General features: G+C 48.1%; 2 protein-coding genes across 5 annotated transcripts; one reads left to right on the plus strand and one right to left on the minus strand.

Moving 5' to 3' along the window:
* Window positions 1-32: 32 nt before the first annotated feature.
* acox3 (acyl-CoA oxidase 3, pristanoyl) lies at window positions 33-11,479 on the plus strand. 4 transcript variants are annotated; one of them, XM_018759519.1, is made up of 18 exons: window positions 33-105; window positions 851-1,083; window positions 2,775-3,008; window positions 3,362-3,436; window positions 3,861-3,950; window positions 4,649-4,792; window positions 5,098-5,186; window positions 6,215-6,311; window positions 6,502-6,684; window positions 6,773-6,895; window positions 7,007-7,127; window positions 7,578-7,700; window positions 7,810-7,923; window positions 9,227-9,342; window positions 9,707-9,881; window positions 10,000-10,067; window positions 10,162-10,248; window positions 10,849-11,479. In XM_018759519.1, the coding sequence occupies exons 2-18, from the start codon at window positions 961-963 to the stop codon at window positions 10,966-10,968; spliced, it is 2,082 nt and encodes a 693-aa protein (XP_018615035.1). In that variant the 5' UTR covers window positions 33-105; window positions 851-960; the 3' UTR covers window positions 10,969-11,479. The 4 variants fall into 4 exon arrangements, with proteins under 4 accessions (XP_018615035.1, XP_018615036.1, XP_018615037.1 ...); XM_018759520.1 differs by having other exon boundaries at window positions 60-115; XM_018759518.2 differs by lacking the exon at window positions 33-105 and having other exon boundaries at window positions 671-1,083.
* Window positions 11,480-11,520: 41 nt separating this feature from the next.
* Window positions 11,521-21,134, minus strand: sh3tc1 (SH3 domain and tetratricopeptide repeats 1). The gene is made up of 17 exons (XM_029251892.1): window positions 20,383-21,134; window positions 19,697-19,865; window positions 19,245-19,401; window positions 18,555-18,660; window positions 18,278-18,421; window positions 17,863-18,061; window positions 17,570-17,646; window positions 16,991-17,183; window positions 16,656-16,786; window positions 16,526-16,567; window positions 14,720-16,399; window positions 14,212-14,392; window positions 13,517-13,667; window positions 13,309-13,431; window positions 13,044-13,194; window positions 12,226-12,422; window positions 11,521-12,098 (listed from the first exon to the last, which is right to left on the minus strand). Exons 1-17 carry the CDS (start codon window positions 20,951-20,953, stop codon window positions 11,844-11,846), a joined length of 4,527 nt encoding a protein of 1,508 aa, XP_029107725.1. The 5' UTR covers window positions 20,954-21,134; the 3' UTR covers window positions 11,521-11,843.
* Between the last annotated feature and the right edge of the window lie 1,728 nt (window positions 21,135-22,862).

A 22,862-nucleotide genomic window follows, 5' to 3' on the forward strand; every position in this document is an offset into this window, starting at 1 on the left:
GACCCCCCCCCCCTACTATGGAACAGTAACACCGCCCTTTGCCGTCGCATTCTTATGTCGTCATCGCTGATAGTTAGACTTGGTTACGTTTTAAACTGTGATTTGGTACGTATTGGTATGTACTCACATTTACTGTAATTTAATTCCTGGTCCAAGCATGAGATAACTAAGTTCTTTTCAAGCCATATGTGTACTTTTTTTTTTTTTTAACGAATGTGTCACGTCTTCCTGTAAATTGCTGTATTCATCCATCCATCCATCCATTTTCAGAACCGCTTGTCCCATACGGGGTCGCGGGGAACCGGAGCCTACCCGGTAACACAGGGCGTAAGGCCGGAGAGGGAGGGGACACACCCAGGACAGGACGCCAGTCCATCACAAGGCACCCCCCGCGGGACTTGAACCCCAGACCCACCGGAGAGCAGGACTGCGGTCCAACCCACTGCGCCACCGCACCCCCCTGCTGTATTCATATTGTTTGTAAATATAATCTGCGCCGTCGTTGGTTGACGTGACAAACAACACGCCATGATGCAAAAACTTAAATTTTAAGTTTTATTTAATTTTTAACTTCAGAAAGGTTCATGGCTGTTTACATGATGATGAGCAGGACAAAATGTACCTTTCGTGCTGTGCAGACTGTGACACTGTGCAGCGTAGTAGTATCTGGGTCCACTATCGTTGGACCTTGAATGATTGTTTTACGCCGGGAGGTGTGTGTGTAAGAGAGAGAGAGAGAGAGAGAGAAAATCAGTTGTGACCGCTCTCACTGAAAATAACCTCTGATAAAGTGGAGTTCAAAGTCAGCAGTGTTGCTAGTCATATTCTTTCAATCCCTTGTTGCCTACAGCGCCCCTTTCCTCACCACTGACTGAATTTGGTTTCAAAGTGAAAACCGTCAAAGAGCAGGACGTGACCAAGCTGCTGTAGCCGCACGCTTTGCCTTTGATAAGCGAGAAGATGGTGAACCCGGAGATTCCTGATCTTCCCAGAGGCCCTTTGGATGCGTACAGAAAGAAAGCCTCCTTCGACTGGAAGGAAATGGCCATATTCATGAGCGGAGAAGATATACTGGCGTTCAAGGTAAAATGTACCATTATTATGCAGTTTGAAGGTGTCATTACACATGCAAGGGGAGTTGACCATCTTGAGCGTGTTTCAGTCTGAACGCGCCAGCCCGGTCTGTTCCAGTCGTGCTCTGCACGTTACTGTGAGACTGTGTACTCGTAGTGCTACTCACACACTGACTTCTCGACTTATGAATGTTGCTGGGGCCAGAAGTGTCTTCGTAACTCATTTTGTATGTAAGTCCAAAATCCACCTTCAGCAATAAGTCACAATCCATAACATGTGAAGGATAGAAATATTTGTCCAGTTATTAACAGGTTAGATTCTGTAAAAACCTCAGATCAAGCTATAATAAATGGAAATATGCTTTGTAAAACTTCCATTCGGTCGCTGTCAATAAACGCTTGCCCAGTGTAGGATTGTGGTCGTCCGGAGTCTATCTCAGAAGCATAATTCTAAGCATCGTTCAAATTAAGACTTGTTTAAAATTACTGAAAACAGTGCGTCAGTGGGGGGTGCGGTGGCGCAGTGGGTTTGACCGGGTCCTGCTCTCTGGTGGGTCTGGGGTTCAAGTCCCGCTTGGGGTACCGTGTGACGGGGCAAGAATTATGCTTATGTGACTACAGTATTTATAATAGAGAGAGAGACAGAAAGAAATAATAAAGATTACTACGGTGATGATTAACAGAGTACACGGAGGAGACTGGACCCAAGGACTGGACCGAGGGAGGTTTGAAAATGTAGGGAATGGGGGCGAGGGTGTCTGGAGTAAGATTCTGCAACTGGGAACATGTGTCTTTTGTAGGAGAGAGTGAGCAAAACATTAAAGAAACTTTAATGTTCGTTTTTCCATTGTTCATTGGCGTTTCACCTTTTGCTTTATTATTTAGTTTCAGTTGTGATCGTTTTTCTTGGATGCATCACCATCACTTGCATCACATTTACACTTTGGTGCCATAGTTAGGAGGGTAAAAACAAAAAAAAAATTAAAGCCAAATGCAGTAACACGGGACACTTAGCGGGAAAAGAAGGAAGTCTGTCCTACCTAGGGCTCACACACCTCGTGCATGAGCCGACAAACCACTGTCGACGCGCAGTGTTTTGATGCGCGTTGCAAAGTAGGCTTAATTATGAAGTTTTCATTTGATTGTTACTTAAGGATGACAAAAAAATCAACTTCCGGTCAGTAAGGGGTGGTTCATAAGTACGGGTTGTACATAAATCTGACGTTCGTAACTTGGGGACTGCCTGTATTGCAATGGTAAATTAATCTTTGACATTTTTTAAATAATGTTAACATTTATTTGGGCTGCGTTAAAACCAAAAAAGGAAACTGCACAAACTCAATAAATATTTGTTGACCGATTCAATCTATATATATGTACATCGTTTCATATCTTATTATTGATCACCAGCACTTAGAAATGCCAGACATGAACCATGAACGTGAGTGGAATGAAACCAGTTCAACACTCCTGGGGTGCTTCTATTCTGCCTGTGTGTGTTTTGCTGCCAACTGATGGCTGAGAGTGGAAACCCAGGTCAGCTTCAGTTGTCTCCAACAGACAAGAACTGTGAGGGAAATGCAGTTAGAAATACAAAAATTTCCCTATTTGTGTTTTTGTCTTCATACACAAAGAACCAGGTTTGTGTGTCTGGTGTAAATGTATCAGCAGCTTGTTGAAATGGCTGCTCTGTGCCCGCAGCGGCATCTCTTCACGGCTCTGGAGAAGGACCCGATCTTTGCGCGTCAGCCTGGCGAGGACCTGTCTGTAGAGAAAAAACGGGAGCTCACATTCCGCCGCTGCAAGCAGCTCTTCCGGTATGACTTCCTGCCCCAGGAGAAGGTTGTGCAGAACCCATGGATGCACGCTGTATTCAACAGCTGCCTGAGCATGTACGACAGTTCTCTAATGGCCAAGTACATGCTCAGCAAAGGGGTGAGTCGGCTGCACTGAACATTAGATTGGAATGACACAGGCCTCATCTGAGCACCTCTCTTTGTGGTGGGGGGTTAATTTGATTTGTTTTTATCTACTTAGCTGACTTGCAATGTTAAGCTACTTACAGTTATTTAACCATTCACACAGCTGGGTAATTTTACTGGAGCAATTTAGGGTAAGTACCTTCCTGAAGGGTACAGCGGTAGATGAGATTTGAACGGCCAATCTTTGGATCCAAAGGAAGCAGCTCTATCCTCTATGCAGTCAGCTGCCCCAGTGTTTTAGTGATTAGATTTGTGTTTGTGTGGGTGTCATGGATGCTCTAAATGTCTCTCCTTTCTTCTCTTCAGATGTTCAGCAGCACAGTGACCCGTATGGGCTCAGAGAGACATAAGGACTTTGTGCAAGACATTGCGAACATGTCGGTAAGAAATTCAAGTGCCTGCAGCTGCACCGCTCGTCGCTGTCTCTTTTGTGTCCCTCACCGCTGAAGGACCAGTAACAGTTCTGTGTTAATAACTATTCATTCTCTCATGTAAAAATAACTGTCTCTGGACTGGGTGTGTTCCCCCCCCGAGTGCAACCGGAACCCAGCAGCCTGTTCTCTGTTTCACAATCCATATTGAACCCTTGCACTTGAGGGTTCAACTGTGTGTTCATGCTGGTCCTGTGGGGTTTTTCCTGCTATCTGGACTTTAACCTTTGGAGGGGCCATTTCGAATATAACAATACCTGGGAAGTACTGGCTGTTTGAACTGGTTGTTACAATGAGTACTGATTTTGTGTGTGTGTGAACACACTGAGAAAAGTGATGCTGGTTCTCTTCTGAGTCTCTCTGTGAATATGCAGACGTTTGGATGCTTTGCATTGACCGAGTTGAGCCATGGCAGTAACAGCAAGGCCATTAGGACGACGGCGAAGTATGACCCTAACACTCAGGTTTGTGTGATGTGTAAAAACTGTACACTGTGACACAGTGACACACTTTTTCTTACTTAAAAAGGCAAACATTAATCAGTCAAATACACCAGCTCCTTACATAAGGAACGCAGATGGGACTGGAAGTGTGTCTCTAACTCATTCTGTCACATCAATAAAGTTTAAGATTACAGAAGACACTCAGTTTGTTTATGAGTTATGATCTGTAAAATTCTCAGCAATAGCGGTAAGAAATAAAAACTTTATACAACTGCACATTAAAATCAAAACTAACTTAAAATGACAGAAAATAAGTAGTTTCCACAGAATCCCTATTTAATGCTGATTGTTGATTGATTCATCGCATTTACACGTCATCTTGTTACTGCTCAGAAATTTAGGAACATCAGAAGCTGTAAACACTGTGGGAGTGAGGTGAATTAAGGTAGTCCCATTCTCCAGTTCTGTTTGTTTGCTCTTTATTGCCGTCTCTCAGCTTGGGGGGGGCTATGATGCGTTGTAGAAAGTGAAGAAAATGCAATTAAAAATAAAGTGGGAAGTATTTATCTGCAAAAATTAGGAATTTGACTGTTCATAACCCAAGGAGCTGGTGTCTTTGTTTAGTCTATTAGCAATTCTCAGACTAATTTTAAATGCAAAAATAAAATGTTGACAGGGTCCATGCTGGTTTTGCATTTATTTTTTGCTGGTTTGTGTAGGAATTTGTAATAAACACTCCGAATATCGAAGCAGCAAAGTTCTGGATTGGAAACCTGGGGAAGACAGCCACCCATGTGCTAGTGTTCGCTCAACTCTTCACACCTGATGACCACTGCCACGGCCTGCATTCCTTCATCGTGCAGGTAAGGTAGCAGCAGCGCCTGAAGAACCATAAAGCGCAAAGGCCTCCAAATGAGTGTGTAGCACAGCACTGTTTTATTACTGTGCAGCTGAAAAAACCTGAAGCACAAGAATCAGTGGTGTAGTTGAAAGCACAGCTTTTTTTCACTGAAATTATCATTGCGTTTTTACTCTTTCCAATTGCACTTGTTGGAGGATGAAAATTATCACTGCACACTTCGGTGCACCTGTATGGGGACAGGTGTTGTCCAGTTATGTAGGGGGATGGCTACGTGGATTCATGCCTGTATCCTGTTCTTACATGTAGGTTAGAGATCCCAAAACCCTCTTTGCTATGCCTGGAGTGATGGTGGGAGATATGGGCAAGAAGCTGGGGCAAAATGGCCTGGACAATGGGTAAGGGTCAGAACTGATGAGTGTACATGTTTAGAGCCCACAGAGAAAGCCCATTGGATGGCACTGTACCCCCAAGGCCAGTCAAGGGTGTTATGCTGGAATCAAATCAAACTGCTCTTTTACATTCATTCATTTAGCTGGTGCTTTTCACCAAAGTGACTTACAATTTTAATCTACCGACGATTACTTACCCATTTATACAGCTGAGTAATTTTTACTGAAGCAATTTTAGGGTGAGTACCTTGCTCAAGGGTACTACAGCTGGAGGTGTGAAATTCAAACCTGCGACCTTTGGGTCTAAAGGCAGCAGCTCTAACTACTACACTACCATCTGCCCACCTTTTCTCCAAAGTGATTTACAAATGATGCCAAACAAAGGTGGGCCAGCATCTGAGGAATGGCTTCAGACACAGGAGAACTTGTGTGTCTGATACCACCATGTTACTGGCTCACACCCCACCAGTAGCTGCCTATAGAAGTGACATTCAAATATCAAATACCTAGATAATCATAGCAAATGGTGTTGGACTCATTTATGGAGCTGCCATGTGATCAGGAGGGAAGTGGCTCTGAAAGAGATGGGGTTGAGACCCTTCTTGAATGCAGGGGTTCAGGAGCTCAGAGGTGCCGTGGGAGCTCAGTCAGCCACACTGGGGCCAAAACTGAGAACATACAGACTGTTATGTTGTGAGTGGGACCACCAGGCATCCAGATGTGGAGAAGAACAGTGCTCTTGTATGTGTTTGGCTTGAGAGAGATGTCTGCTCCTTGTGCCTCACACCTTAAAAATAGAATGTTGACCTGTAATCTAAGCAGTCCCCCTTCTGCTGTAACTCTGAATTGCTCCTTTAAAAATGTGCATGGCTCAGATTCTGTGCATCACTTTGGATAAAAGTATCCGCAACATAACAACAATAATTCTGTTGACTGGAAATGAATATGCCTCGTTTTCCTGTTTCTGGGATGTAGGCTGTTACTGTCACTAAGGGCTGTGAAGTGATTTTTCGCTTCATGTTTCTGTGTTACAGCTTTGTGGTTTTTCATAACGTCCGCATCCCTCGCGAGAATCTGCTTAACAGGACCGGGGACGTGACACCAGAAGGCCACTACGTCACCCCGTTCAAGGTCTGTGGCCACAGTGGCCCTGCCCCCTAGGTTCTTTAAGGGATTGGGTTGTGGACTGTGAGCTTTGAGTCTTTGGGCTTTGAGTCTTGGTATGTCACTGCCCTCAACACCTGAGCGCTTTGGAGAAGTTTTTGTCTGGGGGCCACGCTGGGCGTTTCAGCAGTATATGTCAATGTCTTTGATTTCCCAGGATCCCACCAAGCGCTTTGGGGCCTCTCTGGGGGCCCTGTCCACTGGGCGGGTCTCCATCACCTACACAGCACTAACCAATCTGAAGTTGGCTATGACTGTGGCCATCCGCTTCTCTGCGACAAGATGCCAGTTCGGCCCCTCGGATGATGAAGAAATCCCTGTGCTGGAGTACCAGCTGCAGGTGGGTGTGGCCAAGCCTCCAGTGAGATGTGATGTCACTTGGCCTTTCCTTACCGGACGTGTCCTTCAGTTCTGTCATCTTTCTGCAGCAATGGCGCCTCATACCATACCTGTCTGCCATCTATGCGCTCAAGCACTTCTGTAGATCCTTCTTCATTAACTTTTTGGAGCTGCAGATGGGCATCATCATGAAGGACAGCAGCGAGCGCCAGGTGAGAACTGTGGGCAGTGGAGTGTGTGTGCAGTGTGGTAGTAATTCCACCATGAGCTCATAGGGGAAACAGTGTGTAGTTAAATGTCCCTCTCCCATCTCTGTGCTCCAGGCAGAGCTTGGCCGAGAGATCCATGCCATCTCCTGCTCCAGCAAGCCTTTGTCCTCCTGGACGGTGCAGAGGGGCATTCAGGAGTGCCGAGAAGCCTGTGGTGGCCACGGCTACCTCGCCAGTAAGGAGTGATCTTCCATATTAAACTCATACATATATGAATTATGGCAAGTCTTCCTCCTACATCAGGGGTGTCAAACATATAGTCCATGAAAGCTATTTATCTGGCCTTGAACAATATTTAATTTGTGTACGGCACTGTAGGCGTACATGTGGATACAGCCTTAACTTATAGTGGTTGCAAACAGTGGTTCCCTGCTCTGGTAGTCATTTTCTCTGTTGTTATACCCACATGATGTACAAAACTGGCCCACAGCTGGAGCCACGAATCCTATTCTGTCTGCTGAATGAAATGAATTTGACACCCCTGCTCTATATCTTATGAGGTGTTCCCTCCTGCTTGTCCAACTGATAGGCTCTTCTGTCATTGATTCCTCTTAAAAATGCTAATTACATACTAATGTTTTGGAGTGGATAGTGTCAGTGTTTAACCCCCCCGCTGCTGTTCCAGTGAACCGCCTTGGGGACATCAGGGATGACAACGATCCAAACTGCACTTACGAGGGGGACAACAATGTCCTTCTGCAGCAGACTAGCAACTACCTGCTCAACTGGGTCCACCTGAAGCACCACGGTGAGCAACCAGAGCTGAGGGCTGCAATGTTAATGGCAGATTCAAAAGCTTTGATTTGGAAGTGCTCCCTGCTGGCAAGGCCAATTCTTGTGTGTGACTTCCTCTTTAGAGGGAAGGAGGATCGAGTCGCCGCTGCAGTCTGTGAACTTCCTGGAGGACTTCAATAAAATCCTGCAGGAAAAGTTTACTGCCACCTCAGTGGACGCCTGCATGGACTCCTCAGGTATACCCCGTGCTGCCGCCCTGTTGCACTGTGACATTTCTCTGTGGAGAGTCTGTGTGTCGCGGCAGATTTGGTCAGTGCCTGCTGTGTGGCAGGTCTTGGGTTTGAGCCCTGCTTAGGGTGCCTTACAGTGGACTGGTGTCCCGTCCTGGGTGTGTCCCCTCCCTCTTTGGCCTTACGCCCTGTGTTACCTGGTAGGGTCTGGTTTGCCGTGACCCCGCTTGGAACAAGCGGTTGTTGACATTGGTTGGTTGGTTGGGAGTCTGTGTGTTCCAGCCAGCTAGAGCAGTTTAGTGTGTCCTTTTCAGGGAGGGTGTGATTGTGCAAACGTGGCCGGTTTTCTGTGAGCTTTGAGGATGTAAACCCTGCACTTTGTGGCTCGTGACCCATTACCTCCAGGTTTGCTGAGATAAGTCTGGATTATTGCCCCTCTGCTGACAGGTGTGAGTCAGATGCTCCACATTCTCTGAAACGTGTTCCATATTGTTGTGGTTGTGGCAGTCCCACTGAATGGTGGTGCTCTGAGTTACGGTTTGGACTCTGGGGCCTTTCATTTTCTCTTGCTGTGCTGCTCATTTCCTGTTTGTTCTGCCCACAGAGTTTTCCTTTTTTGTGCTGCTTGTCTCAGTAAATTATTGTGTTCTTAAGTGACATAAATGTTTGGTGCACAGACACTTCTCACTATGACTCCTGTTACTCAGAGGTGTTTATGTTGATTGTGGCTGAGATGATCCCTTTTTGCCATTTCTGGCCTTTGTTCCTACTGACCTTGTTCTCCTCTTGAGGGCAGCTGGTCATGTAGTGGTTAGAGCTACTACCTTTGAACCCAAAGGTCGCAGGTTCAATTCCCACCTCCTGCTGTCATACCCTTGAGTAAGGTATTTACACTAAATTGCTCCAATAAAATTACCCTGCTGTTTAAATGGGTGTAGCTTATGTATAAATGTCATAATATAAGTACCTTAACATTGTAAGTTGCTTTGCAGAAAAGCATCAGCTAAGTGAATACATGTAAATGCAAGTCATGTGGGAACTGGGAAGGAGTGCGGTTCAGTTCCTTTTCTGTCCACGTGCAGGCTGAAAAGGAAGTGGAGCTGGAAGATGTTCACCTCAGAGGTGTCGAGCATCTGACACCGTCTCGGGTTGGGACTCAGACCTGTTGCCAATTAACAGAAGGGGCTTTTAGGCAGATGAACTGTGTGCTCTTTGTTAGGATCATTCTACGTGCCCACACACACACTTTCTGACCCAACCCCAACTGAATGCTGACTTTTGTTCGTGTGGCTGTGTGCCCCCCCCCCAGTGCCACTGGCTGCCTACCGCTGGCTTGTCTGCTTCCTGCTGAAGGAGAGCTATGCCAAACTGACCCAGGAAAGGGCACTGAGAAAAACAGAATTTGAGGCAAGAAACAACAGCCAGGTGAGGGCGCAACAGCCACAACACACGACTCTCACACTGCTGGCACCCCAGCTCGGGATGCAAAACTTAGTTTCTGAGGTCTCAAGTCCATAGGCTTTCAGTAGCACCCGTAACACCAGGCTGATGACTCTCATCAGTGCACCACTGGTGCTGTGAAGAAGCATAAACTCCACCCACCTTGTTGATGTGGAGATGTTTTGTAATTAATGGGAAATGGGACTCTGCCTCCACCTTTCAGTCTGACACACTTATTTCACTGAGTACTGTGATGTTGCTGCTAAAAGTAGGACATCAGGGTGAGCTGTGAAAGTTAAATAACTGCATTGAGTGTGTGTGTGTGTGTGTGCGCGCGCGCATGCTGCAGGTGTACTACTGCCACTCGCTGGCCCTGGCCTTTATTGAACTCACAGTTCTCCATCGGTTCCACGACTTCACTCATGATGAGGACACGCCCCCCAGCCTGAGCCCCGTGCTGCAGAGACTTGCTGCGCTCTACGGCCTCTGGAGCCTCAGCAAACACATGACCACCTTGTACCAGGGTACTCGCCAACACACACTGCTCTATGTACTACAGTACTGACTGTCATGCACTGTTCTGTGTACCAAGGTTCTGAGTGTACCACAGTACTGACTGGTTCTGAGCTCTTGTGCCCACAGGAGGTTATTTGTGTGGTAAAGAACCTGCTGAGCTGCTCCACAGCGCGATCCTCACACTCTGCTCTCAGGTGAGATTCCTCTCTCAATGCACACCAGCTGTTGTGCAACTGTGGCCCCACACGAACACATCTATGCTTATCTCCTGCTCTCGGTCTCTACCAGCTGAAGGACGATGCTGTGGCTCTGGTAGACGTGATAGCGCCCCCCGACTTCATCTTGAACTCACCCATTGGTAGGGCTGACGGAGAGGTGAGCAGGGCATCAGCACTGAGTTATGTGAACACGGTTAACGTGTGACAGTTTGCTACCGAGTTGAACACTGCAAGCTTATGTGAGACATCAGTCACTAGAATGGGCTGTGGTGTGTGTGTGTGTGTGTGTGTGTGTGTGTGTGTGTGTGTGTGTGTGTGTGCTTGTTAACTGTTTCCATGATGGTCTGACAGTATAGCAGTTGAATGCAATACCCTGGATATCCACATGAAGTACTGTGTCTGTGTGCAAGTAGCTCTTTGGTTTTGCTGAACAACGTTAAACTGGCTCCTCAACTTAAACGCTGCTTACCTTCTTTAGTTTATTCTGTTTACGGTCAAGACTGGAAGTCTGTCTTATTTTGTTCGTATCTCCAAATTCATTTTTACCTCTAGTTGTAATCAGTAACAAGTTAATAATACAGACATCCCTTCATTTATTTACCGGTTAAGTTTTTATATAAACCTCAGATATAACTATAATAAATGGGGGGAGGGGACATTGTATAATTATCCAAACTGTAAACACTGTGGAAATAATTTGAATTAAGGTGGTCCCATGACCAGCACCACCTGGTGACCTTGTCCATTTCTCTTCCAGCTCTACAAAAATCTATGGTCTACGGTTCTCCAAGGTTGCCATGTGCTTGAGCGTCCATCTTGGTGGTCTGAGTTCTGCAACGACAAACCTGTCGTGGGCTCCCTTCAGGCCAAGCTGTAGTCCCACACTGCAGCTTTGTGTCTCCATTCCGATTGGTGTGCCACATGTTCTGATGAGGGGAAACACCTGGGGAACTGATGGCTTTTTTTTTTTTTTTGAAAAGTAATTTTGTTTGCTGGGAATGTCATTGCACTATTAAGTATAAATGAAATCTTATTAAAGCAGGAAATAATTCTTTAAATTTATAAACTATAATGACACTATTGAATACTATTGAATGGTGTTATATCTTTGTTCAGATATGTAGGGCTTATTATGAAGGATGTGAATGTACTGCATATGCCCATTCACTGGCAGGGAAAGAGGCTGTTGTGCCCTCTCTGTGCTTCTTTTTGTCTTTAATGGTCCACTGTGTAACAGACTCTTAGAGTGAAATCATGGGGACACCTTTACCTGTTCAAGACCTATGTACAGCTGTAAAGTTAAACAACCACATAATACTTTAAAACGCACGCACACACACACAGTCTGAGACCGCGAACCAGAGCCTATCCAGGCAACAGAGGGCGCAAGCCTGGAATGGGAGGGGACACACCCAGGACAGGATGCCAGTCTGTCGCAAGGCACCCCAAGTAGGACTTGAACCCCAGACCCACCGGAGAGCAGGACCCGGTCAAATCTGCTGGTCCACCGTGCCCCTTTACCTTAAAACAAATTTATTAATTTTTCCACTACGTGTGCAGTTACCTACCTTTATTCCATTTCATAAATCTGAGAAAACAGTTCTGAATCAAAACTTAATAAAAAAAAAATTGCTGAATGTCAAGATTCTTGCAGTATTCGCTGTCAGTCTATCATTCATTGATCGTTTGGGCCTTCCATTGCTTCACACATGAATAGTGGTGCTGCATGTGAGCCTGGTGGGACAGCACCACCTAGTGCAGGCCACTGCGGTAGCGGGCCGTGCTGCAGTAGTGCTGCTCGGGTGACAGGTTGATGCGGCGCACATGGAGCTCAGCAGCGAAGGCCCTCGCTCTCTGGTAGAAGAAGAGCGAGCGCTCGCGGTCTACCACAAAGTTGTGGTAGATGGTGGCCAGGCGGGTGCAGAGCTTCAGCTGAGCGCGCTTATTGCCCAGGTCCATGGCGGCTGCTAACGCCAAGTGATAGTACCCGGCAGCATCGTACGGGTCCTGCAGGATGAACATAGTCAGTGGGCACCTTCAAAGGGCACACCGGTGAGACACTCCAACCTGTATCTCCCTGGCACTCTGTAGGGCTTACGGTGCAAATGAGCTGCTTTTTCTGTGCAAGGTTTACCTTCAGGTCATAGAAGATGATGTCCCCAAGGGTGAAGTACACCCTCACGTAGTACAGGGTCTCCTCGTCGAACTGCAGGGGCGCCGGGCACAACGACAGGGCCTTCAGGTAGTAGTGTTCAGCCAACTCAAACTGGCCCAGCTGGTGGTAGAGCACCCCCAGCCTGTGGAAGGCTACCCGCTCGTTCAGGCGCTCCCCTGGCCAGCAAACAGCATGTGCACATACACACACATCCAGCGCTTTGACACTTAAAAACTTTGTGCTACATGAAGCAACCAAGTGGATAGCAACACCTTGTGGATGCAGATAGTACATACCTATGGGTTTTAATTCAGAGCTCATGCAGAAATTCCTTTAATCAAATGGGTGGGGTCGTGGGTCATCATGTTATTAATAGGAGAGTTATGAAAATAAAAACATTTTCCAGTTTATTTTTAATTAGGCAGAGTGAATGACACCTGTGTTTATTCTCCCAGCCAACAGATGGTAGAAAAGAGTATGAAGAACTTTCACTGTGTTTACAGCTCATGTCTGGGGTTCCTGAGAGCCAGTAAAATTGGGGCACTGTATATGTTTAGGGGATGAATTGCTCAAAGAAGTCTTTCAGACTACTTTCTGTTTATTACTGCAATAGCTCATCAGGGAGATGAAGGATAATGATGGATCCATTGAGGAATGTCTGTATTATTAACCTTTAATTGATTGTGACTTAGTGGTAAAAGTGACTTGTAGTTACAGACATATTATTTGTTACATTGGCTTAACACCTAATCATGTGACTTCTCAGCCAACGGGACGAAGCCTCAGTTATAACTTACCCAGAGCGATGCTGAGGTCCAACGCAGTCTGCATGAATGGCAAGGCCTCTGCATGCAGCTGCATCTGCATGAGTAGTTCCCCCAGTTTGTTGCAGAGTCGAAGCTTTGTCGGTGCATTTTTGGTGCGCTCTGCGATGGGGAGGGCCCGGTCCTGCACAGAGACCCAATGGTCACTCCACTGATTAAATGAGCTGCCTGTACATTTACTTATGATGTTCCCCAGGTGGGTGGATCCCTGAAGGACAGTTCTTTTAACCACACCCACCTTGTAGAAGGATACAGCCTTTTCTCTGTCTCGGGAGCTGTTGAAGAACAGGTCTCCAGCGGCCTCCAGCAGCCCCAGAACGAAGAGCGTGTTGCCTGTGCTCAGAGCTGTTTCCTGAGCTACCTGGAGGCAAAGTATGTGGAGATGGCATCCTGGTCAGGACCCCTGCTTCTTCAAAACCAAAAACAGTGGGCAAGACGAGGCACACCTGAATGTAGAGATCCACAAGCTCATCCTGTCCCAGCATGCGGTAGATGTTTCCAGACTGCAGCCAAGCGTATGCCTCCTTCTCCTTCCTGCGCAGGTCGATGAAGATACCGAGGCTGCACTTCGTGTATTCCAGGGCAGTCTTGAAAGCCCTACCAAGGGGGCATTGTGGGCCATTCACACCGAAGCCTGATGAGACTGTGCCCCCCTCCCGCGGCTAATATACCACTCAGTGGGCTACTCACTAATCCAGAGCGCTACCTTCACTGCACTTTCCTGAAGTTCCTCTGGTGAAATTAGCATTCCATTTATTTATTCTTTTTTTCTGACACTTTTCTTCCAGGTCACTTGCAATATGAGATTTTTACATTGAGTTAATTATACCATTTACTTAGTTTTACAGCTGAGTAATTTTCATTGTATTAATTCAGGGAAGGTAACTTGATCAAGGGTACTACAGCAGGAGGTAGGAGTTGAACCTCGGTCCTTCAGGGCAGCTCTAACCCATACATACCCTTGCTGCCCCTGACTCAGCTGTAGGGCACAAAGGTGAATTGAGCTCAGTAATCATTGTACCACCTACTGGCAGAGCAGAATAACAAACCAGTAATTTCTGCTCTACTGATGGCTGACGAGCAGCTCCATCACACAACAGCTGCTTGTAGGCAAAAAGCTGCTCCTCTTCTTGTTTCCTACCTCTCTGTCCCCAAGCTCAAGTAGAGCTGGCTCATGGTCTCCAGGATGTCGCCTTCCTGTCCCCGGTTGGCAGTTTTGCGCACCAGGGCTAGCTGGTGCTCGCTGTAGATGATGCTCTGAGTGGTGTCGGGGCATGTAGTGCAGTAAAGCTGGCAGAGGCGCTGGCAGGCCTGCAGCTGCCCTAGGGGTGAGGAGCATGCTGGTAGGTCTTGGAGTCAAAGTCAAGTTAAACCTGTTGTGTTCTGGTACTTTTTACATATGGATATTGTGTTATTTTGAAATTAGATGATTTAACCTGGACCAGAAATCACAAATCTATATTAGAGAGCTATGAGTGCAGAGCTGGTCAGAGTGCACATACAGACTAGATCTCTCGGGGAAGCAATGTATCGTGGATAAGCACAATGACAAGGTGAGAGGCTTTATTCTATGTTTTTGTTCTTAGTCTGATGTTTTACAACCACTCTCTCACACTCATACACACACAGTGCTGAGGGATGAGACGTACAGTCGAGGCGATTGGAACCCATGGCTGTGAGGAGAGCCCACTCGTAGCAGATCTTCCCGTTCTCCAGCTGGCCCTGGCTGACGCACAAATGGCCGAGCTCGAGGAGCACAGCGATGAAGTTCTCCTTGTGTCCTTCACCTTGCAATGTGGAGAACATCTTCACGGAGCTTAGCAGGGTTCTCTCGGCCAGCGACTTGGCCCCTACGCGCCGGTAGAGCAGCCCACGGTTGGCCAGGGCTACAGCCCAGCAGTGCTGCAAGTCGAGTGCTTTGCACACCTCGATGGCGGTGTGGTAGCTGACAGCTGCCTCCCTCACATCACCGACGTGCTGAAGCGCAATGGCACGCATGTTGTGGACGGCACCCTCCTGCGGTGTGGCGCAGTTCCAAAGGGTCGCAGACAACACTGCCTCCAGCACAATGAGTCCATGCCGTGGTTGGCGGTTGTGGATGTGCAGCCAAGCTAACGAGACGAAGACGTGCATCATGTCCGCCTTGCTGCAGGGCAAACCACCATCCAGCAGCGTGTGTATACAGCGGAGAGCGTCATCTAGCAGCCCACAGTCTTGCAGAAGGTGGGACAGAGACATGGAAATGGCTTGGCGGAGCACATGCTCTCCTGCACCCTCCAGGAGTGCCAGTGCCTTGCGCAGGTAGGGCGCCACCTGCAGTGGGATGGACTCACCCGGCACATTCTCCAAGACAAAGCAGGTACTGCTCAGGCAGTGTGCAAGGGTGGCTGAGGGGTGCAACGCAGCACGTCTCACAGAACTCAATGCCAGGTGTGAGAGTCCACTCTCCCTGTAGGTCCTCCCCAGGGCCAGGTAGCCATGGCTGGGTATGAAGTGGGCGCTCCCTGGCGGCTCCTCCATCAAAGCCTGGAGTCTCTCCACATAGGGCACGATGTTTGGCGTCTGCTCCAGAGTGCGGTAGAGCTGGGCCATCAGGAAGCAGACTCGGGCTTCAACAGCAATGTTTCCTGCCAGGATGGCCTTCTTCAGGACGTAATGCAGCACCTCGGGCTCCCTGTCCGTGCTGCAGATGTGCTGTGGGACCCCCATCCGCAGAGCAGCAACCCGCTCGCATGAATCAAAGTATTTCTCTATGTTCTTCTGCGTGAGGTAGATGATGGCCAGGTTGGCATGGATGGCGATCAGGAAGCGCATGTCCGTGAAGGTGTCCTTGGGTATGCTGAGAGCCTCTTCAAGGTAGACCCGGGCCTGGGAGAACTTGGCCCTGCAGGCGCACAGCTTGGCCAAGAGGAAGCAGATGCGGCTCTGGGCCCAGAACAGTCTCCTCCTGCGGGCTGCTTCCCGGGAAGAAGCCAGGTAGGCCACGAGCTCCTCCTCTTCGGCATGGCCCTGAAACGCCGAGTGGAACAAGTCCAGTGAGAAGCCGTACAGGCTGGCAAACTTTGGTTGATAGTTGCGGTGGTTCAGGAATGAGAACAGCGGTAGGAAGCTGTCAACACCGTCCTCACCAATGGATATGGTGAAGCAAGGGAGCCTCGCATCTTCTTCCGGCTCCAGTTCCTTCTTGTCCTCCTCACCTGATGAAGGGTCTGTTGCCTTGCTTTGCAAAATGTCCACATCAGAATTTTTAAGTTCCTTCAGAATCCTGTCAATTTTGCCTCTGAGCTCCTCATGGTCTGGAGTGGAGTCCATGCTGAAGAGCAGGCCAGCTGGAGAGAAGCAGTCAAAAAACTGATGATTTGAGGCCCATAAATCCTTCTCAGTACCTAAGTAGTTCTGTTGTGTGGCAGTATGTTCCGCAGTTCTTGGTTTCATTCATCAGATGAGAGACTTACCCTGGTGTGCACCGTTTGGATTCTCTGTTTCTTCAGTCAAGTCTGGAACACATACAAAGGCCACCTCTGGTCAACTCTTCATCTAGACCCTAGATGTTGAGCCCTTATGGTCCAGTAGGTTCATTCTTACCCAGTTTGTAGATGCTGCTCATGTGGTGTTGAGTTGATTTGTTCAGCAGAGCAATGGCATCAGCTTTTGTCTGCTCATCTTTCACACTGAACAGCCCCCTCTCTTCTTCATCCAGAAATATGTTAGTTGACCTACCAAGAATAAAGACTGGTAAAAACCAGAGTAGCATGTTGTGAAAAGTTACAGCAGGGTAGAGCCCTGGCTGCACTGATCCAAACAATAGTACAGAAAAATTATGATCAGGCATGTTTGGATGAGGAAGTTTAACCAAACCAGTGTTTTTTCAATCTAACAGTGAATAATAATTTTGTGAACTTCTTCGGGGCAAAACTCACTGGTTGGTGTCTGTGGGCTTGACCAGACTGGTCCTGACCAGCCCGATGCTGCCAGTCCCTTCATGTCTCCCCAAGAACCACTGAAAGCAGGATGCCAGCAAACCAACCACATGGATCTCCTCACCACACTCAAAGCTGAGTTCATCTGGTCCACCACCGTCCCATCGCCTGGTCGTCACACAGGAGCCTGCGACTGGAAGTCAACCAGCATTAAGGGACCCCTGGACTGGGCTTGTCAGAAGACCCCCAGAGCAACTGCCTTATCCTTTCATGAACATGCTTCAATTTGTAAAACATCTGTCCATTTTGTCTACCCTTCCCTAAATGTGTGCAATGCCACAGCCCCCCCGTGATGATCCCTAACCGTTTCCTGAAATTCTCCTTGTCATTCCAGAACGTATCAAGTTCCTTGTGTTCCAGACCACTTACAGCATAGTCTGTCCGGTCATTAAATTATGTTGAAGGGAAACAAAGAATTTGTCAAGAAATGAGAAAACCATATTTGCACACAAGAAGCTTCTTCCCTCCCGATTTCTCAACAGACTTTGCATGAAGATTCCAAGAGTGTGTCCTGCTCACCGAACTGACAGGGGAAGTTAGCGGCTGCTTTGCCGCTGCCGACCAGGATGTTTTCGCTGCACGATTTCAGGAACCATCTGAAAAAACGCAGAATGTCCATCATCGAGTTTCTCACCAGCACAGAAAGGACGAGCAGGCCTTATGATACTTAATTCCTGTCTGCAGCTTCAACTCAAAGATCAAGTGTACTGCAGGTGTTTAATACCCCACATGTATGAATGTTTGCCTTCTTTTGGGGAATAAGTTGATTCTGGGCAGAAATGACACAAAAACTTAATGTTCGGTCCTCTCACTGCTGAAAGGGGCTGACTGGCACCACAGCTGCTTTGGCTTTCGTGCCCCGGGCTCCATCTGCTAGAGACTGCACGGTCCACCCAGAGCCCTTGAACGGCGGCTCGAAGAGCGCGATGTCTCCTTGCTCCAGGTACAGGTCACTGCCAGATGTGGAGCTGTCGAACATCTGGCTTGCAGTACAGCGACCAAAAAATGACCCTGGGGAACAGACAGGTGGAGGAGGGGGCTGAAAAAAATGTGTCACTGGGTGGCGGGCAGAGTGTTGAGGTGAACTGTAGATGAGCAGCTTGGTACTGGACTGGACAAGGAAGAGGAATTAGTGCTGGGGTGGGGGATGGACAAGGAAGGCCTTGGACATGAAGTTTAGTCTTTGTCTAGGTGTGGACAAAGTATATCATGCCATTGGCTTGTTACCTTCTTGCATCAAAATCCCTTTGTACATGAGGTTCAGAGTCTCCTCTTGGACCAGCACCTCAATTCCAGGTTCCTCTTGCTCAGGGGAGCTCAACCAGAAGTCCTGGTCCAGAAGCAGGTTCTCCAAACACTGTGAGAGGAACCCTAAGAGCAGCGGGACAAACATTTCAGTGACGGTGTCTTCTGTGAGACCTTGTAAGTGTCTTCTGTGTTGTTTTTGCTCCAGTTCGGAAGGAATCTGTATGTAAAACATCTGTAGGCCAAGTAACCAACTTACCCATGGAATGGTATGTGCGGAACCGCCATATCTCCTCAAAGGTCTTAAAGGTAATAAAGATGGTGTCTTCCTCACTGTTGATGGACAGTAACTGTGCACACAGCTCCTGAGGATGTTGCATCGAGAGAAGCTTGTTAAATACACACCTGTAGCAGGTAAAGAATCTGAGCCAAGGAAAATACACCTTTCAGTTCACCTACTGCGCTGACATTTCAACTACCATAAGTGCACCAGAACAATTGATAAAATTATCCTTTGTACATTTATTACAATCGCTGCTCTAGTCCAGTTATTACTGTAGTTTCTCCTAGACACTAAACTGCTTACACTGATTTACCCATTTATACAGCAGTATCATTTATACTGTATCAATTCACGGTAAGTATCTTGATCAAGGAAACTACAGCAGGAGGTGAGATTTGAACCCTGGTCTTCGACTGCAAGGCAGTGGCTCCAAATACCGCGCCACCTGATGGCCTCTGATGTTTTGTGCTCTTTTTACTTTACAAAAACTGATGAACTGATGTTACCAGTCGAGTGTTGGATCCAGGAACTGCACCACCGTGTGTCTCTAGCAATGTGTTACATTCAGCCGCTAGAGGTCCACCCCAGTCTGCTGGGGCACACGTGGCTCAACTCTCCTCAGGTAGTATGGTAAGACATGTCCGATGTGCTGCGAGACCATCTCACCGAGAAGAGGGCTCCGACCCCCGCACCACTCCCCTCCAGGCCGCGGAGTTTCCCCCTCAGCACTTCCTGCAGATTACGGTCAGGAAGCCGCCTGGAGCCACGCACTGCAGCCAGGCGCACCGGGAGCGCTGTGGACCAAGACTCCCCATTAGTGACCCTCTCATCCACATTAATACACACATGTTTTCAGACACTCTCCCTTTATCTGTACAGAGTGATGCCATAGGATTGAGATGGGCACCCCCCCCCATGATGGGTGTGAGCACGTTAACAGTGTAAATCCAACAGTTCAGCAAGAGCAGTAAATGGCATGACAGACTACAGTAAAACAGTGAGCAAGGTGAAAGTAAACAAGTGGCAGACACCTTGTGTAAAACTGCTCCACAAGATTTATGATGCAACAATATATAAAATTGGAACATGGTTAGGAGAGTGATTGGTGGACAACGGACAGCACTCCTGTCTTCATGGGGGCTGGAGATGGATGCGGCGAGTGAAACCTATTCCACCTGGTACCTGTGGGATACCCCTCCTCCAGGGGAGCTGGGGGGTCCTTTGCAGGTCCTCTGGGGGCGACTCCTTCTTTCGGCGAGTTGCACTCTGTGAGGGAAAGGCGTGCGCCTACAGAGATAAAATAACGTGACCTCACGTTGGGAGGTGATACCAGCGCCTGAGAGACATGAGTTCCTTCACACCTTTCTCTAACAGGCGGCTGAGGTTCCCCAGGGGGCAGAAGTGACACCAGAGGGGATTGTGGCGAGCGCCAGGTCACTGGAGCAGAGCAACCAGACTGGAGAAGGAAGCCCTCCCCACTCAAGGTAGTGTGTGTGACCGGGTACGGCGGGTGTGTGACTCGCTGACCAACATGGTGCTCCTGCCATCCTGGACTCCTGACCCCTGAGGTGCTGGTCTTACGCAGGGGATCCCAGCTCCACAACTGTGGTCCACATTGACCGCAGTCAGTTTTAGTCCCTGCCTTGCTCAGTTCGACTAGGATTATGGTTAACGATTATAGGTACAGTTAGGGTTTCACTGAGATCACGTTTTTCCAAGTTGCGTATTTATCTCAATAATCACTTAAAACTGTATTAAAAAAATACATTTAGCTCTCAGATTTCTCTCCATCTTTGTTACTCACCTGTTTCTCTCCTCTTTATATGCATGTCATTCTGAGAATTCAGACCACTGGTCACGTGGTGTGGGTCTTGATCCAAGTGGGTGGGAATCTCCATGGGCTTTACCTTCTCCATGGAGTCTGGTATCTCAGGGTTGTTTGCCTCCTCTGTGGGGTTTACCCTGTCGGTGTGGTTTGGTATCTCCATGGGGTTTGATGTCTCTACTGGGTTTACACTTTCCTCTGACTCTATGTCAGTGTGTTTCGGCATCTTCATGGGCTTTAGTTCCCGTTTGGTGTTTGGTATCTCAAGGGTGTTTATCGCCATTGAGTTTGGTATCTCCACAGGGTTTCGTATCTCAGGAGTGCTTGTCTCCTCCATGTTCTTCACCCTGTCCGTGTGGTTTGGTGTCTCCACTGGGTCTGGCATCTCCACTGGGTTTGGCATCTCGGGAGTGCTCATCTCCTCTGCGTTGTTCACCTTCTCAGTGTGGTTTGGTATCTCCACTGGGTTTGGTATCTCCGTGGTCTTTACCTCCTCCATCATGGTGGTAAGCTTCTCCGCCGCGTTTGACGGCTCCGTGCGCTCCGACATTTCCACGCCGGCTTCTCCTGCTCCCCGGGTTTCAGCCCGTCGCCCGTCTCGTGCCGCAGTCCCTCGCCGCGGTGTCACGCGCTCTGCGCACCACGCGCACACGCAGCTCAGTAAAAGCGAAGGACTGTGAACTTTCTCTCGCTTGGGAACCCGGGACCAAACCCCGAGGTCCTGCCACTCCGCTCCCGGTCTTCTCTCGGGGGTCCTTTCCGGTGGCGGGGGGGGGGGGGAGGTCTGTCCAGGGTCCGACTCACGCGCTCTGCGGCTCTGGGGAAAGCAGCGCTTTTACAGTTCATGCGTGAGCGATCAGAGAGTGAATTTGTGTTACCTGGTGTGTGTGTGTGTGTGTGTGTGAGAGAGAGAGAGACCAGACCGCCGTGCACGGAGCCAAAAAAGCTCTGAGAACATTTACGCATAATAGAAAATGAAGACAATGTATTTATTTACTTGTTTTTATTATGTCTTTATTTATACGTCTCTTATTTATATGTAAATATGTTTTTATTTCTAGACCCTCACACAATATCTACTCACACCCGCTGCTTTACGCACAGTCAATAAAATAGGTTGTAATTAACACATAATCCGGCATTGAAAAATCATGTTTCTTCGTTAAGATTAACAATATCTGCATTTATATATAAATCTAATGCTTTTCCTTTTCTGGAAAAGAAGTTCTTGGCGCGCGAGGAGGTCTGAAGAAGGTGTGAACATGATGGAAAATCTGAACTTTTGGAGCACATTGTTGCTTCTGTCTAAATGTGTCCCGTTACATTAATGAAATTAATTTTTAGAGTGTGAAAATCAGTTTTGTGGGGGTCATGTAAATTTTCCAGCTGTTGGGTCTGTGTGCATGCTGGCCTATAATAAGCACACTTTAGGTATGATATGGAGGTCGGTAGGTCTGGGGTTCGAGTCCTGCTTGGGGTGCCTTGCGATGGACTGGCATCCCGTCCGGAGTGTGTGCCCCCCCCCCCCCCAGCCTTACTCCTTCTGTTGTCGGGTTAGGCTCTGGTTCACTGTGATCCGCTTGGGACAAGCAGTTGTAGACATTGTGTGTGTGTGTGTGTGTGTGTGTGTGTGTGTGTGTGTGATATGAAAGTCCAACATGCCCCTTTTTCCTGGCTCTTTCCTGTACTCATTTCCATTTTTCATTCCCACAGTTAAAAGTGTGACAATAAAAGCACTGGAAAAAGATCGGCTTTTTAACTCGCATGGACACACGGGTTGTTGCCGTGTTCTTCTTAACGAAATCGCTACTCTCTGCCAGTCGTTATTGCACAACGTGTTTGTGTTCAAGCTTCTGGTGATGAAAGTTCACTTATTAAACGTGCAGGAGACACATGGGTGGACGGATGAGGGAAAACGGCGGAGGCCCGCGACACGTCCCTGTCACACTTCCATCCTAGGAAGAGTGTCAGCATTTCCTCTTCCTGAGCCCATTGTGGCCCTGCTGAGAGGTGGGGGCCAGCCGAGTCCCTATCGGCCCAGCGGGGTCGAGGTCTCAACCCTGTTCCGCTCCATAACAGGCCTCCTGGGACCTGGCTGTGCTCACAGCCCTGTCGTGGAGTGGAACAGGGTTGTGACCTCGACTCCACTGGGCTGCGAGCACACCCAGGACCCAGGGGGCCTCCCACCGACACAGCTCGCACCTCCAGGTCCAGGAGACCTGGTTAAAGCAGCACTAGTTAAACCACGGTTATCTACACCGGGACTAGCTATACCGAGCTTCTGCAAGCAAAGTGTGAGACACCGCTTATTGTAATAGATACAGCATTTTACACCGAATGTTGCTGTGTCTTTTGTTTATTTTATATAAAAAAACTTTGACTTTCTGCACTCAGATCAGTGTGTGAAAATAAGCCATACTGTGGCACAGCTTTGCTATAAACCGTCGTTTTGCCCATTT

The sequence above is a fragment of the Scleropages formosus genome, chromosome 5 (genome assembly GCF_900964775.1).
Source record: "Scleropages formosus chromosome 5, fSclFor1.1, whole genome shotgun sequence".
NCBI classification, from domain to species: domain Eukaryota; kingdom Metazoa; phylum Chordata; class Actinopteri; order Osteoglossiformes; family Osteoglossidae; genus Scleropages; species Scleropages formosus.